The sequence below is a fragment of the Truncatella angustata genome (assembly GCF_020726525.1).
Source record: "Truncatella angustata strain MPI-SDFR-AT-0073 chromosome Unknown BKA67scaffold_5, whole genome shotgun sequence".
NCBI classification, from domain to species: Eukaryota; Fungi; Ascomycota; class Sordariomycetes; order Amphisphaeriales; family Sporocadaceae; genus Truncatella; species Truncatella angustata.
In genome coordinates, this window is record NW_025763385.1 from 1 (window position 1) to 17,927 (window position 17,927).

Consider the following 17,927-nt stretch of genomic DNA (forward strand, 5'->3'; position numbering starts at 1 on the left):
CTAAGTCGTTGCATGTTTCATCGATGATTCTGTCCGCCTGTGACTTCAGGCTCGAGACGCCACCAACTGAATACTACCTGGCAATGGAGGTTTTCAGTTGAGTGTCCGCGAACCCATCGGTTTCACTAGAGACTGAACGCTATCCTCACCACTACTTTTGCTGGACTATTATGATATAAGGCAGTCTGCGAGAACAGGTTACTACAGAAAGTTACGCATTCACGATCAAGGCGATATCTCTTTGTATTGGCCTTAAACATAACAAACGGATGTTACTAGTTCTGGGTAGTCGAGACTAAGGAAATCTGGCCCAATTCCGACGACAGACTCAGTAGACCCAGTGAGATGACTGCAACTCACAGCAGCAAGCAAAGATAGCCTATTGATGGACTGAAAGGCTCACTGGTGACCTGCATGATAACAGTGATGCCACATGGATACCTGGCGCGTAGGAGTTGTGCACGGATCAACCCGTCGGATTATGGGCACTTAGATGGCAGACCAAAATCCGTGAAGCATGCATGAGAGTATCCAAGTTGACATGGATGTTAGCCACTTGATTGGGTAAGTCGAAAACTGCTAAGTGTTTATGTGTTTACGCGTTCTCTTGGAGATTGAATGAGTGGGGGTTGACAAAACGCATACGCTGTCGTTAGTCCGTTGAATCTCACGAGGAAGCCAGGTGACACATACTAACACTCCACGAATCTCATATTCAATATCCAGTATACCTCCACTGCGATATGACAGAATGACTTTGGAAGTCACCGGATGGAGAAGAAGGAAAAAAGCAATTCAATGTGGGACTCAGTAGTATAATGCGCAATGAAGGAGGTTGTTACTGTAGCTAGACTAATGAATGTTCAAGTTCACACGACTTCAAAGGCTTTTATGTCCATGGCCTGGAGATATAACGGCGGAGGCTACATTGATTTCATGCCTTGATCATAGTTACACCTCTAAATATCGAGCCGTCATCCACAGAAATGGTCAACGTAAGCCGGTATTAAGAGATCCACGATGTGGAAAACGCACTGCTAGCGCAGTGCAATGACATGTTGTCTCCTTACCTCGGGCGAGGCAGTTCAACATCGTGGATGGGAGTTCGAGTTGATGCGATAATAATAATAATAATAATAATAATAATAACAACAATAGAAATAACAATAGCAACAGGCACGCCAGCCACAAGGTTGGTAGTTCGAGTTACACCCAAGAAGTAGGATTATTCCAGGTGCGTATGGAGGCCCACTGGCGTACCCAGGGGCGGAATCAAAATGTACAACAGAGGTCAATGTAAAATGGATGGGCAGGAATTAGGACTGATTGCATACATGTCTGAAGCCAAGCCCATGTCCGAAATTATGTCCTGCGAGTTATGTATGGATTCTGGAGCAAGGTAAACGTGGGAACACGATATATCGTTGTTTGAAAATATATGCGTATCGATACATCAAGCTACATCCCCGCTTAGATAAATAACTTAACCTAGGTTAGTCGAGTTATAGGCCAACAGATTGCAAACCATCACAAAATTCAATGCTACCGTATCCCGGAAATGTCTCTCATATCGTAATTGTTTCATTCTTCATGCTTCCCTATGTTCGTACTCATCACCTCCAACGGCCTTTTCACCTCCCAAAACGCCACCCTGGCCTCCAACGCTCTGTCTTTGAGCGAAAGTCGTCTTAGGCGTCCAGTACTTGCTCTTGGGCGCAGACTTAACCTCATTGTACATCTCATCCACCTCCTCGAGGGACCATCCCTTGGTCTCGTAAATGAAGAAGTATACGAATGCGATGCAAATGAAGCAGAAGCCGAACCAAATGAAGAATATCTTTGATTGCAGGTTGGCGTAGCCTGCTCCATAGTTGACAAGGTAGGGGGTCGAGTATGCAATAGCCCAATTCAAGAGCCACTAAACGAGCATGTCAGCAAACTGGCCGCCCCACGGGACATAGTATAATACCGTGTAACTTACGTTGCTAGCTGTGGTAAGGGACAAGCTCTTGGCTCGGGTCTTCAGTGGGAAAATTTCACCAGTGACAACCCAGGCCAAAGGGCCCCAGGTAGATGCGAAAAAGAAGATGTATATGCACACGAAGGCGATCGAGGCTTTCTGTGCCGGCTGATTGTAGACGATCGTGTTTCCAGCAGAATCTTGGCCGGTGGTCAAGGTGCCCAGCATGGCCACAATGAATTGACTGACACACATGCCAACGGCGCCCCAGAGAAGCAGTGGTCGTCGACCAATTTTATCAATGCCCCAGAGTCCCGGTAGGGTAGAGACAACGTTGATACACGAAGTAATCATGGAAATGACGAAGGCATCTTGGATTCCAGAGTTCTTGAAGTACTGAGTACCGTAGTAGAAGATGAAGTTGACTCCAGTGAGCTGCTGCAACGCCTGAAGACCCATACCGGTGAGCTGACGCTTGAGCATCTGACCCTTGAAGCAGTCAAGATAAGTACCCTTGCCAATGCTCATCTCGAACTCGTGATTAGCGCTGATTTCGTCGAGCTCGGCCTTGATGGCAGGGGAGTCGGCTGGTAGTCGTCGAAGCCTGCTCAACGCCCGAGCAGCCTTGGCATGGTTGCCTTTCTTGATCAGGTAGCGTGGCGTTTCGGGTAGAAGCAGCAGACCAACAATGAGGATCAATGCCCAAGCAAATTGAATGGCAATAGGAATGCGGTAAGATCCCGTGTCATTTCGATATTGTGTGCTATAGTTAACGATTGCTGCCAATAGTAGACCAATAGTAATGGCAAGCTGATATGCGCCAACAATAGCACCTCGGATCCATTTAGGGGCAGTTTCGGATTGGTAGAGAGGCACCATTGCAGAGAGAAGACCGACTCCAAAGCCAGCAAAAAAACGGCCTGCTAGGAAGAGCGGAATGGCGGTTGCAGCAGTTTGCAGAATGACGCCCAGGATAAAAACCACACAGGATCCAATAAGTCCAAGTCGTCGACCAATGTTATCGGCCAGGAGTGGGGAGCCCAGCGCACCAAAGAAAGTACCAGCAGATAGAATAGATACGATGGCTGAAGATTGCTGTGGAGATACATCCAGGTGCCCCTGTGGGTTGTGGTACCCTGTAGAGAAAAGGCTCATCCAATACGGCATGGCAAGAATACCGGAGATGGTGCCTGTGTCATATCTACAATGAAAAGTAAGTGAACAATGTCCGTCCTGTCAGTATTGGGACACTTACCCAAACAGAACACCACCAAAAGCAACGAAGAAGCCAATGCAAATGGCAGGCCAAGCTTTGCCTTCTTCGCCAGGGGGTTTAGTTATGGAAAGCCGTCGAGCCATGGTGGCTATATTTAATATGCGTAGATATGAGAAAGACGGCAGCCAGACCTTTCTGCGAATAATAATTCAGCAGTTAAATGATGGTCGGGGAAGAGGTTGTGAAGAGGGGAATCATGCTTGATATAAATAGAGGATGAGCTGCAGGGCATCCCAGGGTCACGGCTAGCCAAGATACTACTACGATACCAGAGCAGACTCGATGCAAACTAGATGTCAGAACAGCCCATGCTCAAACGTGAGACGACCGTGCTAAGAATGATCTTGAGCAAAATTAGTTTCCGGGGTAAGCTAGTTTAGCTTGAAGACTAAACGTGGAGAGATGCATGCAGAAAGGCCCCCTACTAGCCTGCGCGGATGCAGTCTCAAGGAATGGTTTAAAGTTTGGCAGTAAACTAAATTTATGATCGACTTATACTAGAGTTGGATTTAGCTGCTACGGCCGGTCCGAATGCAGTGCAGCAAAATCCAGAACGACTCCAACAGTGGTGGATTCCATTGAGAAAAGGGACAGCATGAGCATCCATGACCAATCACGAAAGATAAATCACTCAGCCGAACCCGGTGTAGTTACGTACTGCAAGTAATCGACAACGCTCAAGCGGGTTCTCCCCCATGGCGGTGACGCAGTGACGAGCGAGTGAAGATGCGGTGATTCGACTCCATACGAGAGCGTAACCGCAGGAGATGATATCGAGATTAACGAGGCCCGGTCTCATGCGCTAATATACATAGCCATTTTATCTTGTAAACCTGGGGGCGTCGGTGATTTCGTGATCCGACTGACTGCAACTTAGTACATAGTGGTCATGATATCATGACACATTTGAATTTGGCGAGATGCACGGTCGAGACCGGTAGCTCCATCGATGAATGCGTGGACTCGGGGTAGCCAGGGTTGGGTTGCAGCAGGGGTGTGTCCAAGTGCCGCGCTTGCAGCCAACAATTGAGCAGCTATACTGTATAACAGGGTTTTTTAATCCTTGACCATACTAACTAGGGACAGTACCGGACAAGCCGTTTACCTGGTTGGGTATGCCGCGGGGACGTGAAGCTTCACATTCCTGATCAGAATGAAATGGGTAGACCAAGCAAGTAAACCCGTTGCCATCTGGTAGCTGAAGGCGGGAACATACGCTGTATAATGTTCCTACTGCAACCACGTCGCTATTCACGAAAGGAAAGGCCCAAGAGGGACAGAAACATCCCGTAGTACCTCAAATGACAGTGGCGATCACTGGGGGGTGGTGAATCACGAGTCATGCTAAGATGTGCAGATCATGTGCTAAAGAATAATTAGCATGATCATAACGTACGCTACAGCAGATGGTGACGGGACAACTTGACAATGACAACGTTCAGGTCCACCATGATAGGAGAAGCGTGCGAACTCCCATTCTTTGACCCCTCATTCCTTCTTATTATTCTGAAGATATTACCATGTACCTATGTACCTATGAGGCGGAATAGTTTATATGCGGAGTAAGGTAGGTTAATTTAGCTCGAGCCTTAATTAAACAAGCCAAGCACGCGAGCAGTTGCTCTTAGAAAGGAAACCCCCGGAAACTGCTACCATCGTGTGTTCATGTGCCTTCGATCCAGACCTGGGAACAACACAGCTTGAACAGTACTGTGTTGGATAGATGCCCAGGTAAGATCATGGTGCATACTACACGTAGTATCAAGTACATACATACTGTAGTGCTGTGGTATGTATTCCCTCCGCACTTGCACTGCACTGGGTGGGGTTCGAACTATTCTCCGCAAACTGGGGACTTGGGGAAAGCGGACCAGGAGGGACCTCGGCGGTATTAAATCGCGATGCAGATTGCAAAACCAGGAGTCGTTGGCCTGGGTGGACGAGGAGGAACAAACCCCACCATCATGTGAGGCTCGCCGTTTTTCTCGGGACGCCCCAACGGCCGCCAGAGAAGGCGGGAATACTGGTCAGCTTGCACACCAACCAACTGCAGTAGGCGATGCGATGTACGCGACAACTTGAGTTGACGCTTCAGAGACACAGAAAGTAAGTTGTGTGTCGCAGCGCGCCGGGTGTGGGGAAAGGGTTCGAGCGAGGAAAGCCACCCACCCTGCTGGGACCACGCAACGCAGCCCTCTGAGCTGCTGTGTATCGCGATAGAGTACATCTAGGCCTCAATCACTAGTATTAGGTTTGCCGGGTCAATCTGGATGAGGACATGACAGCAGCTGGGAATGATGCAAGGCGAACGTGCTGTGCACGTTGCATGTCTCACTGCTCTGAATTTTCAGACAGTAATTGCCAGCTGAAAGGCCTGGGCTATAAGTCTTTGGAGCTGGAAGACTGCAGGCGATGTTTTCTAGCCCAAACTGCTCTAGCGTCTGTGTCTCAGCGGTTTGCCTGGGTACCTGTACGAGTACCTGTACGGACCCGTACCTCTCTCTGCATTGTCGCCCTCTCTGCTGGCCTGTACCTACTCTGTACGTACCAAAGTATGGATCCCGGCATGCAACCCAGCTAGCACCTCTTTTTATGTTGTTAATTTCAAGTGGATTTCAGCGAGCTTTTCTAGGCAACACGACGCGTTAATGCTGCAGTGGCAGTGGCATTGGAAGCCAACCAATCTTAATCCCATCCTCGATCATTATTGCTGGGACGAACGGTCTAGACGCAACGAGCGCATGCACTACATATCTGCATCGGAATGGCGGCATCAGAACAGGCATCTGCTGTCCGCGGTGCCTCGCTGCTCATCGTCCTTCAGATCGTCTCGCGCGCCATAACCTTCGTGGCCAACCAGCTGCTTCTCCGCTTCTTGACTGCCCAGCTTCTCGGCGTCTCAACTCAGCTTGAGGTCTACTATCTCTCCGTTCTGTTCTTCGCCCGGGAAAGCCTGCGTGTTGCTATCCAGAGACAAGGCACCAGTCATGAAAGCCAGTCCGTAGTCAATGTTGGACATCTGGCCCTGGCCCTCGGCTTGGGCGCCGCCGCCGGCCTTGGCGGTGCTTATCTACACTACGTCGACAGCGTGACCGCTTCTACCGCTTACCTCAGCACAGCCTTGTACATATACGGGCTGGCTGCTATCGTAGAGCTCCTCTCAGAGCCAGCATTCGTGGTTCTTCAACATCGGCTTCGCTTTGGGCCCCGTGCAGCCGCCGAGGCAATCGCCACATTCTGCCGATGTCTGGTCACGTTCGGGGCGGCAAGCTGGGCTTGGCGCTCCGGTCGAGAGCTGGGTGTACTTCCGTTCGCCCTGGGCCAGCTCGGATACGGTACGGCTCTTCTGGCTGTCTACATCTGGTACGGGTGGGGCCTGGCCTCGTCTGAAAGATTCTCCCTGCTTCCCAAAAGGATAACACGCACAGACGAGAAGACGAGTGCACCGGCGAGGGCGGCTACGCCCGACTACACCCTCGGCTACTTCTACAGACCAACTCTCCAGCTTGCCTCGAGCCTCACGGCCCAGTCATTCGTGAAGCATATTCTCACCCAGGGCGATACCTTCCTCGTCTCCGTCCTATCAAGCCCCGAATCACAGGGCGTATATGCGCTTGCCAATAATTATGGCAGTCTTTTGGCTCGACTAGTCTTCCAGCCAGTGGAGGAGAGCAGTCGGAACTACTTTAGCAAACTGCTCTCTGCCGCTGCATCTTCGACGGACGTCGACAAGAACAAGTCAGACCCGGCGAATACAAGCAAGCGCAAGGTCGTCCAAGCAAGAGATAATCTCCAATCCCTCTTCAAATGTTACATCTTGCTGAGCATTCTCGTTGTCGCCCTCGGTCCATTCGGCGCGCCTCTTCTCGTCCAGATTATAGCGGGCAGGTCGTGGGCAGCAAGCGGTGCGGGCGCGGTCCTGGCCCAATACTGTCTCTACATCCCGCTTCTGGCGCTCAACGGTGTCAGCGAGGCCTTCGTATCTTCTGTGGCGTCCGAGGGTCAAGTACACCGCCAGAGCGTCTGGATGGGCGCCTTCAGTGTCATGTTCGGTGTCGCCGGGTTTGTGTTCCTACGGGTTCTGGATCTCGGGGCGGTGGGTCTGGTGTATGCCAACGGCATCAACATGCTCTGCCGCATTATCTGGAGTGGTAAATTTATATCGCAGTATTTTGGCAGCAATGGCGTGGCCTTCCGCTGGGCCGATGTCGTTCCTCGGGGGTCCGCTATCTATGCCCTAAGTACCGCGGCGCTGTGGCAGGCTCTAGTCCAGGTCGCCGATGTATCTGTTGGGGGTGTCTCAGATCATGTCTACCGAGATGTGGTCAAGGTGGCAGGCTCGGCGCTTCCCTACGTTGCATTGATGGCATACATGGAAAGGGGACTGCTTATTGATGGCTATCAGTCTTTCCGAGGGTCCAGATAGTGTACACCGTTCTGTCGTCATTTTTGAGGTGGCGGTTTACTTGCAAGCATAGAGTCCGGGCTCGCGCTCCATGGCGCATGGAGCGAAAACCAGGCAAAAAGTTTGAGTCAAAAGTGATAAATGATATATATATGTGTGCAACACCCGAGCAGACTATCTACCGAACGCCATGCGCCGTGAATTCTCATCTACAGTAATACTAACCATCAACATGGCTGTGAAGCATTTAGTCATCGAAAGTGATCTTGGTACCCTTCTTGCTCATATCGACATCCTTGAAGAAAGCACCGTATGTGCCATGGGCCTTCTTCTTGACCGTCGTTCCAAACTTGAGCAGATCATCAGGAACATTTTGGTTTGCTGCCTTGAGGATGTTGATCAAGCTTCCAGAGTGTGCCTTGTCGTGCTCTGTAAAGAGGGTAAGGGCAACACCAGTCTTGCCAGCACGGCCGGTACGACCAATACGGTGCACATAGTCCTCGATAGTCAATGGGAACTAGAAACATGTCAGATCGCGCAAGGCTGTAGCGGGCGAAGGAATAATACTTACAGTGACATTGACAACCAGCTTGACCTCGGGGATGTCCAGACCTCTCGCGGCAACATCGGTGGCAACGAGGACTGGTGTATCACCTTTCTTGAAAGCGTCCAAGCTCCTGGTCCGCTGTTCCTGCCTCAAGTCGCCGTGGATGCCGACAACCTTGATTCCCCTCTGCTGTAGGAAGCCCTCGACACGTGTGGCCTCCTTCTTGTACAGGCAGAAGACCAAGACCCTGTCGTTCTTTGGCTGGGCCTTGAGGATCTGTAGAAGTCTCTGCTCCTTGTCTCGAGGATCAACGACCTCGACTGTCTGCGCAATACGAGCGTTGGCCTTGAGGTCACCGCTCTCGTTGTTACCAATGGTGATTCTGACGGGCGACTTCATGAAGGTGGAGGCGAGGGCCTGGACGCTCATGGGCCATGTAGCGGTGAACATGAGGGTCTGGCGACCTTCCTTGGTGGGGCATGAGCCGAGGATGAGCTTGATGTCGTCCTCGAAACCCTTGTCCAACATACGATCTGCCTCGTCGAGAACGGCGAACTGGGTGTTGTCGAGCTTGATGGCGCCCTCCTCGAGGAAATCCTTGAGGCGTCCGGGGGTAGCGACGATGACGTCGGCCTTCTTGAGCAAGAATCTCTGTTCGTCCTTGGAGGCACCGCCATAGACACATACCGTCTTCAAGCCAACGAGGTCGGTCAGTCGGGTCAGCTCCTCGTTGGTCTGCATGGCCAGCTCACGAGTGGGGGAGACGACGACGGCCCTAATGCGGCCGGCGCCCCTGGCAGGCTTGGGCATGGCCAGGACGGCCTCGACGAGGGGAAGACCAAAGGCAATGGTCTTTCCAGAGCCCGTCTCTGCCACACCGACGATATCGCGACCGCTCAGGCCAAAGGGCCATGATGCGGCTTGGATGGGTGTGGGAGTCTTGAAGGAGGCGAAGGGGTTCTTGGAGACGAGAGTAGTGGAGGGCAAGTGGGTGAACTGGGTGATGGGCTTGAGGTTTGTGGTAGAGAGCGGATCGGTAATGGTGATCATGTGGGTGGACAAGAAGGAGGCGATTTCGGACTCGGGAACTGCAGAAAGAGCAGGGGGTTGCTGATAATTGCCAATGGCGGCAACTGGGGCGTTGGCGACCTCGGGGGTCGGCTCTGAAGTAGATTTTTCAGCATCGTCTGTCTTGCGCTTCTTTTCCTTCTTGTCCTTCTTGGACTTCTTCTCCTTGGGCTCTTCCGCGGTCTCGGGCTCTGCTTCCGCCTCGGCTTCGGGGCTCTCTACGACGTCTTGGCCGGAGCGCTTCTTTTCCTTCTTGTCCTTCTTGTCCTTCTTCTTCTTCTTTTCTTGCTTGACGTCCGTGTCTACATCCATTGCATCCTCAACGGGGGTAGGGGCCGCAGAAGCAGAGGCAGAGGCAGAGGCAGAGGCAGGGACGGACTCGGACGCTTGGTCGCGCAGCTTCTCCTTCTTGGCCTTCTTGTCCTTCTTGTCCTTCTTGGACTTCTTGCGAGGAAGGTCGACCTCGACCTCGACATCTTCTAGAGAGTGTTTGGACATGGCTGCAAGTTGCGAACAAACAAAAAGCCTATTGCAAAAAAAAGGACAGCCCGAAAACGAGGCAGCAAGACAGAAACAATCTATCTAAAAAAGAATGGATCTGTGACAGTTGCCAAATGCGACGGAACTTACGATAGGGACCCCGAATTGAGCTGCGATTGATAAAAAAATAAATTCTGGGACTTTTCGTACGATAAGGCAGATAAGCTTGTCATTGGTTCGATAAGAAGATGTCTCCATTCGTTCCGTCCTGCTTGCTGTTGGCCGTTTGCCTTTTGCCGTTTGCCGTTTGCCGTTTTGCCCCCCATGGCCGTTTGCCCCTCAAAGGAGGGATATATGCATATACTGCGCATACATATCTCAATGCTATTTTATCACATAGCGTAGTCTAGCTGTTTAACTGAACTGTCGGATCTGTGTCTGATACTACTCAAGTTACCTCATTAATTGCATTTCGAGGGACCCCCCTTCCCCTTCCCCCCGGCTCCCCCGCTGCCCTCGTCACATCACCCCGCCAAACAGTCCGACCCTCTCTCTGAGCTGAGACCAAAGTAAGTAAATAAACCAATCGGGCAATCCACGAAACACCCTCTTTGTTTCCAGGTCATCCATCGTACACTTGACCTTTAGTACACAGAGAGAGCAAAAGTCTCTCAACCACATCCACATCTTATCCACCATGGCCGATAAGATATCTTCTTCCAAGTCAAAGGACAAAACAAAGGACAAGGACAAGGACAAGTCAAAGGTCCACAAACTAGCCTTGAAAGGCAGCGCCAAACTTGTTGCCGAGTTCGTAAGTTGACCTGAAAATGGATGTGTATATGGGGTGCGTATTGCTTATAGTACACTGACAATCAAACGGCCCTACAGTTTCAATACTCCATCCATACCATCCTCTTCCAACGTGGGGTCTACCCGGCCGAAGACTTCACCGCCGTCAAGAAATATGGCCTCAACATGCTGGTCTCGGCTGATGACCAGGTCAAGGCATACGTCAAGAAGATCATGTCCCAGCTAGACAAGTGGATGCAACACGGCAAGATCAGCAAGCTCGTCATTGTCATCACAGACAAGGATACCGGCGAGCACATCGAGAGGTGGCAGTTTGACGTGCAGATCTTTGGCAGCCTCAACAAGTCGAGCAAGTCCAGATCGAAAGAGCCGCCCGCCGCAGACGAGAACGTCGATGCGGCCGCCAAAGGCAGCACCGTCCCCGACACGGACAAGACTGAAGCCGAGATACAAGCCGAGATTGCCGCTCTGTTCCGCCAGATCACCGCCAGTGTCACATTCTTGCCACAGCTCCAGGGCGACTGCACCTTCAATGTCCTCGTCTACGCAGACGCTGACAGTGACGTTCCTGTCGAATGGGGCGATTCCGACGCAAAAGAGATCGTCAACGGCGAGAAGGTCCAGCTGAGAGGCTTCAGCACGAGCAACCACCGTGTCGAGACCCTCGTGAGTTATCGCCTGGGAGAGTAGACCATCGCCCAATCGCCCGTGGAACCGCGTGTTCTTCACTTCGACAAATGTACTTTATATATCCTTGGCCAGCAGCATCGAGATGACATCTCTGAAGGCACTGGCATTGGCGTTGGGGGCCTGGGCATTCGGTTGTGCACTAGGCATGTGTGTAGAATGTCCTATCGTGGCTTTATCTAAAGTCGGTCAATGATTCATTTGTACGACTTGCACACCGTTGTGGACTGCACCGCGAGCAGGAATCAGTTAGTCCGTTGCGCACCTTCTTTGGTAAAACTATTGTCAAACTTGCCCCTTCCCGTGCTTGCCGAAAGGAGCACGACTCATTGCCGGAAAAAATAAAAATAAAAGAAAAAAAGGTTTGAATCAATCTGCAACCTAAAAAACCACTAATCATCAACAGCATCGTTATCCAGCCCGTGGGATGGTGCTGTAGTGACCTTGCGCACCTAGCTAATCTCGGCGCGATGCTTACACACCTGGTCAACAACCTTCCGCCTGCCTGAAAGCCGAACTTGCTATTGGAGGCAAAGAACAGTGGCCACCGACTCCGGATGGAGGTGCTGACGCTTCTCGCAATAAGCAGGTGGTCACAGCGAGGCAGGCAGCCATGATGGCAGAACCGGCAGTCACTTCAGGTGCCCCGAACATGGAGAGCGCAGAGTGAGTCGTAACACACCCACCGAAGAGCTCCACACGAGAGAATTGTGAGCCAGCATCATCGGTATAATCGACACGTGGCGGATAGGCATGAAACCAAGACATGGAACAACTCCAGGCCTTTAGCGCCAATAGATCTGAAAGAAGCAGAGCAGGATATGTACTTTGAATCGCTACTCCACTAGGCGGAGTTTGGCGGTCTCGAATGGGAGAAGATGTTTGAGTCTACAGTATCTACCAGTAGATTTTTGGAGATGCTTTGAGCCGCAGGGTGAGCTATCCAGCGCTGCTCTGGCCAGTAACCCAAAATACCAAGACGATGCAGTGCCGGACACGATAAACGACAGGTATAGGTGCAACATAGTACGGGTAGGAACAAGGCATTCCAGCAATCAGATGGAATACTTGAATGGGTCAGGCCATGCTATCATTCATGATGTCGCCCAAGTTTGACACTGCCACCGCGCTTCCATAATCTGATATTTCACTTTCATGGTTCCGCCAGCTCGTACTCAGGATACATATTACACCAGTATGTATCATTGTCACTTCCTCCCCATCCTCCATGCCCAACTCCTGGAGTGTGCTGCGAAAGAGCGATAGTTGCGATGTAATGGCTGTAGATCGATAACGTTAAGTCCCAATCACAAGGCTCGCCTGGAATGTAATCACAAACACAAATGTGTTTGAAACCGTGTGACGCTGATATATAATTGTTCCGCAGGGCAATCGGTAAAATACTGTTGCCAAGCAAAGCCAAGCATGAGGCTGGTTAAACGCAATGTGTGCCAAGTGATAATCCCCGCAATGCTCACTTGAACCTTTACCCACTCAGGAAGTTGATTATGCAAACCGGCATCGTCGACCTCTCGCGACGAAGCATCTCGCTGGGGGCTGCTCTATTGGGAGGCTTGTCCCATGGAGCTAGCGAGTCTAGATCGTATCTTGCGATAGCACAACATGATGCAGCTTGAAGCACCTGGGGAAGATGTATAAATAGTGCGCATGCCGTGCTGTGAGGTCTGGTGAATCTTTTTGCCGCATCTTCATCACAAGCCCCTCCTGCCCGAGCCACAATGAAGTCCACGGATTCGGTCGTAGCGCTAGCCCTGGTGCTTGCACCCTTTGCGTTGGCCAAGGAAAAATGCAAGCCGTACGTGAGTTCGGATGCGCTGCAGGAGTCCATCAACCTCGACGACCTGCTCGCAGGGTCTCAGAAACTCCAGGACATTGCGGACGCCAGTGATGGCAACCGTGCATTTGGCAGCGCTGGTCACAACCTGACAATCGACTATATCTACGACACGCTGAACGCTCTGGGGTATTACGATGTACACAAGCAGCCGTTTGTAGAGCTCTTCTATTCCGCAGAGGCCTCGCTGGTTGTCGACGGCGTTGAATACGAGCCAGGAAGCATGACTTATAGTCCTGGCGGCACATTCAGTGCGCCGTTGGTGCTGGTGTCCAACCTTGGCTGCGATGTCACTGATTTTCCTCCCGAGGTCGAAGGGAGCGTCGCATTGATTTCCAGAGGAACCTGTTCATTTGCGGCCAAGGCCACCAACGCAAAGTCCGCTGGCGCCGTAGCAGCCGTCGTCTACAACAACCAGGAGGGCAAAGTAAGCGGGACTCTCGGCGCGGTGAGCGACGATTATGCGCCTGTTGTCGGCATTACACAAGAACAGGGCATTACTCTTATTGCAGCTCTCGAGAGTGGAGAGGTCATCGCAGAATTCGGGGTTGATGCTGTCCTACAGAACCGAACGACCTTCAATGTCATTGCAGAAACGAAGACTGGAGACAAAAATAACGTGCTCATGTTAGGGGCACATACTGATTCCGTAGCAGCTGGGCCTGGCATTAACGATGACGGGTCCGGTACCATTGGAATTTTGTCGGTGGCCACCGCTCTGTCGAAATTCACCATCAAGAATGCCGTGCGATTTGGCTTTTGGAGTGCTGAAGAGTACGGCAAGCTTGGCTCTTACTACTACATAAAGCAACTGAACACTTCTGCGACAGCCGAAACTGAGCTCGCTAAGATCCGAGCATATCTCAACTTTGATATGGTAAGTTACCTTGGAGTTTCTTTTCTCGCGTGGCATATCACTGACCCCCTCGAAAGATCGCCAGTCCGAACTTTATCTACGGTATCTACGACGGCGATGGGAATGCCTTCAACTCCAGCGGCCCTAATGGGTCGGGAGACATCGAGAAGACCTTTGAGGACTACTTCAAGACTAAGAACACGCCGTCCATCGCGTATGCGTTTACCGGCCGCTCCGACTATGCCGGATTCATAGAGAACGGCATTCCTTCTGGAGGTATCTCATCGGGCTCTGACGGTATCAAGACTGCGGAGCAGGCAGCGTTGTTCGGCGGTGAGGTGGGCGTATCCTACGATCCCAACTACCACCAGGCTGGCGATACTATCGACAATCTCGCGCAGGACGCCTATTTGACCATCTCGAAAGGAATTGCGGACGCTGTGGCCAAGTACGCTCTGAGCTTTGCCACGCTTCCGCCAGTGAACATCGTGCAGAGGAGATGGGCCGCTGACCGGGCAAAGGCGGTCAAAAGAACCGTGACTAGCCATGCGCATTCTAATCTTGGCCCATGCGCACATAATCATGATGAGTTGTAGATAAGATGAGTATAGTAATAATTATAAGTACTATTATTAGTTAAAATGTGAAAATCCAGTCTATCATATGTATCAGCTCTTGAATGATATACCAGTTGACCTGGAGAATATAGCACCACTCATGGCTTGAAGTCTTCAGTGGTTTCGTTGATTAGGATTTGCAGGGCCACCATGTCCCACTGGCGGCAGTACGCAGTAAATATCGTCTTAGGTGTGTTGATGATAACTCGAAGACTTGCAAAATAAAGCCTGCTCTTGGCTAAACAACACACTCGAATGAGCAAGGCATCCTCCCGTTTCAAGTCATGGCTTTACTTGTGTGAGGAACACTATGGACATTGGCTGGTTTTGTATTATGACTGCCTTGTGGATGCGGTCTCGAAGACCACATCATACCATCCAATGTAGCACACTTCACATGCACATGATGTCTGAATGGCTCTTGCGCATGCATTGACGTCGTGATATCGGTGTACTCATATGAGTACTGACCATCATGCATATTTCGGCACAGCTAGTAAAGTAAAAGAATTCGTTGGTCGCAATAACAAAGTGACCATAAGGCATGACTAATTGAAGAACGAAGATCCAAGAAGAATAGATCTCAATTAAAGCACACGACAATTCTGGCGTGAGTTGGATAACATCATCGGGTCGTCGTTCATTAAAAAGGCACGGAATCGTTACCTCGCTACAATAATATTAACAATAAATGTACTCATCGCAACTGCAATAATACCTCTCCCAATGATGGCTGCTCCGTGCCCCAAGAACTACCATGCCGCAGCATCGCGCAAGATCGCCTCACTGGCTTTCTCAGCAAGCAAGTAAGTTGGCAATGCAATGAAGAACCCAGGCACAACCGGAAAAGCACTGGCGTCCACAACTCTCAGACCTGTGGTGCCTCGGACCCTGAAGGCAGAATCCAGGACTGCGCCCTCGTCTTCGTCACCTCCAATGGCCGCCGTACAACACGCATGATGCCCGAAACTCTGCGTCTTGGCATATTCCTTCACATCATCTATGGTCGGCGCATTAGCCCGGCCCGGCTTTTCCTCGACGAACGATCCACCAAGCGGGATCATCTTGTCCATAGCATCTCTTGCGAACTTGATTCCTTCATAACTCGCCTGCAGATCTTGATCCGCCGACAGATCATCCTCGAAGGTATTGAACGCAATGACCGGCACATCCTGCGGGTCGTCGCTGGCCAACGTAACGGTACCTGCGCGGTTCTTCGTGCTTGCTTTCAGACTAACCCAGACCCAGTGGCGGTGATCGGCCACGGCGGCCTCGGCCCAGTGTGGGTAAAAGCCTGGGAAGTTGGCAGGGCCGCCATAGACCCACAGGTCTGGGTCGGCTTGGTCGGCAGCAGAAGAGCGAATAGCGACGCCGAGGGCAAGACCGTTACTCGCGTAGATGCCCTTGTCGACCTGTGTTACACCGTTGAGGTAGCGCTCCAAGCAAGGGTCGGGTACCTCGGGATAGCCTTGGGCAAGGGTACATCCCTCAATGATACTGAAGTTGGACGACGCTTTGAATATGGTCGACACTTCGATATGGTCTATATGCCATGTCAGTCGAGACTGGTTATGCACATGCAAAGGGAAAGGCGAGACGAGAGTCCCTCGAAAATGCCCCTTGGGTGAGATTGGGACAAAAGGGGGCTGCAATCCTACTTACCACGCAGGTTTGCACCGACACCAGGGAGATCAACCACGACCGGGATACCGAAGCTCTCAAGTTCAGCCCTAGGCCCAACACCACTCAACTTGAGGATCTGCGGTGTGTTAAACGCACCACCGGCGATGATGACTTCCTTGGAAGCATTCACTATACCTTGTCCTGTGGCACTTCCGCTCTCCCAGCGAGGGTCCGCCCGGTACAGGCTCTGCCCCTCAAGATATTCGACGCCGGTCGCCCGAGGCTTGGCGCTCTGGTCGAAGTGAATTTTGGTCACCAGTGTGTTCAACTTGATGTCCAGCCTATATTTCCTGTTACCGTTCCCGTCGACGGCGTTGGCTACCTCCAAGATGTGCTCTCTAGCCCCGCCACGTACCGAGTTCTTCATTGAGAGGGGAATCTGGTAGGGGCCAGTGCTGATGGTGCTACCCGGCGCGTTTACATCTTTGAGCAAAATCTCGGCCAGCCCAGCAACCGTTCCAATGAGTATGCCGGTAATGCTGCCTCCAGGTCAGTTTCCTGCAACCGGTCGTGTTGGTCTGAATTGTCCCCACTTACCCCTTTCCGAGAGCACTCGCAGTGCCAACAATGATACTGACTACCTTCAGATCCTGTACAGCTGTGACGAGACTGGTGACCTCGGTCCAGAACCAACCTGTGAAACCATGGCCCACCACAGAGTTGGGCAGATAGTCGCAGTGCTCGATGGCTTCGAACAGTCTCTGGAATGTAGCACCACTCCATGTCGTGTCTCCAGTCCGGTCAGCCACGGCTGTCCAGTCACTATCAAACGCGCGAATCGCGATCAAGGCGTTGTGCCGGGAGCAGCCGCCCAGTGTACCTGCACGAGGATAGAGCGTTCCGATGGCTACGGCATCCGACGGCGGGTCGAGCCCGGTGTAGATGCTTCCATCGGGAAGACGGTACGACGTGATTGCCGTCTTGGCTTGGGTAGCCGGGTCTGGAGAACGAGTGGCGTAGAAGTCCCATTGTGTATCGGCGAATTCTGTGGCAAACGGGAAGAGGACCGGAACCGATTCCACGAGTGCTGTGCCTGAATCACCTCCGGCATCAATCAAGAGAACTTTGTACCCAGCGACTGCCAGATTAGCGGCTGTAGGGCCACCTCCTGGTCCAGATCCTACCACTACATAGTCATAATCTGTGTCCAAGGCTTGGCGTTTGGGGAGGATGGGGTTGTGCCGATGTAGCGTAGCAGCCGCTCTGAAGAACCTTAGGTCAATATCCACGTGATAGGTATGCTCGATGGGACACTTACATAGGTAGAGCATAGACTATCGCGGCGAGGCTGGACAGTGTCGACCCTAACAACATCTTTTGTCTGCGCAAGTTGTACACTTGACGTCAAACGTACAAAGGCTCATATATGATAGGACTGACTGCTATTAGACTCCGCTTGATATGGCACAGAATAACCTCGCGAAGGCTACTTGATCTCAGCAGATTACGGTGAGAGTCTGGGCTGGGACTCTGTCTCGACTTATAGATGCGTCTTGCTAGTGGCTAACGCGGTCACATCGTGTCAGCGGCATGCAGCAGCCTGCTCGGGGCCTGGTTGTCGGGTGTCAATTAATCACCGGATGCATGCGATCGACACCAAATCTGCCATGCTCGGTAACTCATGCACAGGTGACAAGACGCATGCAGCTTACCGCATCTCAGGGGCAATGCCATAAAATC

The 17,927-nt window shown here is 51.6% G+C and overlaps 6 protein-coding genes across 6 annotated transcripts; 3 read left to right on the top strand and 3 right to left on the bottom strand.

Moving 5' to 3' along the window:
• Positions 1-1,588: 1,588 nt before the first annotated feature.
• On the bottom strand, positions 1,589-3,319 carry BKA67DRAFT_536216 (high-affinity glucose transporter; the record flags this gene model as incomplete). The annotated part of the gene is made up of 3 exons (XM_046100125.1): positions 1,589-1,918; positions 1,982-3,161; positions 3,216-3,319. 3 exons carry the CDS (start codon positions 3,317-3,319, stop codon positions 1,589-1,591), a joined length of 1,614 nt encoding a protein of 537 aa, XP_045956752.1.
• Positions 3,320-6,000: 2,681 nt separating this feature from the next.
• Positions 6,001-7,662, top strand: BKA67DRAFT_536217 (Rft protein-domain-containing protein; the record flags this gene model as incomplete). The annotated part of the gene is made up of 1 exon (XM_046100126.1): positions 6,001-7,662. One exon carries the CDS (start codon positions 6,001-6,003, stop codon positions 7,660-7,662), a length of 1,662 nt encoding a protein of 553 aa, XP_045956753.1.
• A 131-nt stretch (positions 7,663-7,793) lies between these two features.
• On the bottom strand, positions 7,794-9,703 carry BKA67DRAFT_646564 (P-loop containing nucleoside triphosphate hydrolase protein). Its single transcript, XM_046105913.1, has 3 exons — positions 9,680-9,703; positions 8,213-9,505; positions 7,794-8,158 (listed from the first exon to the last, which is right to left on the bottom strand). The coding sequence occupies exons 2-3, from the start codon at positions 9,236-9,238 to the stop codon at positions 7,889-7,891; spliced, it is 1,296 nt and encodes a 431-aa protein (XP_045956754.1). The 5' UTR covers positions 9,239-9,505; positions 9,680-9,703; the 3' UTR covers positions 7,794-7,888.
• A 730-nt stretch (positions 9,704-10,433) lies between these two features.
• On the top strand, positions 10,434-11,239 carry BKA67DRAFT_659186 (DNA-binding protein; the record flags this gene model as incomplete). The annotated part of the gene is made up of 2 exons (XM_046107406.1): positions 10,434-10,550; positions 10,628-11,239. The coding sequence occupies 2 exons, from the start codon at positions 10,434-10,436 to the stop codon at positions 11,237-11,239; spliced, it is 729 nt and encodes a 242-aa protein (XP_045956755.1).
• Positions 11,240-12,725: 1,486 nt separating this feature from the next.
• BKA67DRAFT_566666 (aminopeptidase Y) lies at positions 12,726-14,597 on the top strand. The gene is made up of 2 exons (XM_046102910.1): positions 12,726-13,968; positions 14,025-14,597. Exons 1-2 carry the CDS (start codon positions 12,976-12,978, stop codon positions 14,541-14,543), a joined length of 1,512 nt encoding a protein of 503 aa, XP_045956756.1. The 5' UTR covers positions 12,726-12,975; the 3' UTR covers positions 14,544-14,597.
• A 453-nt stretch (positions 14,598-15,050) lies between these two features.
• Positions 15,051-17,683, bottom strand: BKA67DRAFT_566669 (uncharacterized protein). Its single transcript, XM_046102911.1, has 3 exons — positions 16,785-17,683; positions 16,227-16,726; positions 15,051-16,107 (listed from the first exon to the last, which is right to left on the bottom strand). Exons 1-3 carry the CDS (start codon positions 17,516-17,518, stop codon positions 15,317-15,319), a joined length of 2,025 nt encoding a protein of 674 aa, XP_045956757.1. The 5' UTR covers positions 17,519-17,683; the 3' UTR covers positions 15,051-15,316.
• Positions 17,684-17,927: the final 244 nt, after the last annotated feature.

What these genes read in the sequence shown, in the direction of transcription:
- BKA67DRAFT_566666 (XM_046102910.1), top strand. Translation starts at nt 12,976, where the DNA reads ATGAAGTCCACGGATTCGGTCGTAGCGCTAGCCCTGGTGCTTGCACCC. An exon ending in CATATCTCAACTTTGATATG is followed by an intron (nt 13,969 to 14,024) that starts GTAAGTTACCTT and finishes CCCCCTCGAAAG; the next exon opens with ATCGCCAGTCCGAACTTTAT.
- BKA67DRAFT_646564 (XM_046105913.1), bottom strand. Translation starts at nt 9,238, where the DNA reads ATGATCACCATTACCGATCCGCTCTCTACCACAAACCTCAAGCCCATC. An exon ending in AGCTGGTTGTCAATGTCACT is followed by an intron (nt 8,159 to 8,212) that starts GTAAGTATTATT and finishes ACATGTTTCTAG; the next exon opens with TTCCCATTGACTATCGAGGA.
- BKA67DRAFT_566669 (XM_046102911.1), bottom strand. Translation starts at nt 17,518, where the DNA reads ATGCTCTACCTATGTAAGTGTCCCATCGAGCATACCTATCACGTGGAT. An exon ending in GCGAGTGCTCTCGGAAAGGG is followed by an intron (nt 16,727 to 16,784) that starts GTAAGTGGGGAC and finishes ACCTGGAGGCAG; the next exon opens with CATTACCGGCATACTCATTG. An exon ending in TGTCGGTGCAAACCTGCGTG is followed by an intron (nt 16,108 to 16,226) that starts GTAAGTAGGATT and finishes CATGGCATATAG; the next exon opens with ACCATATCGAAGTGTCGACC.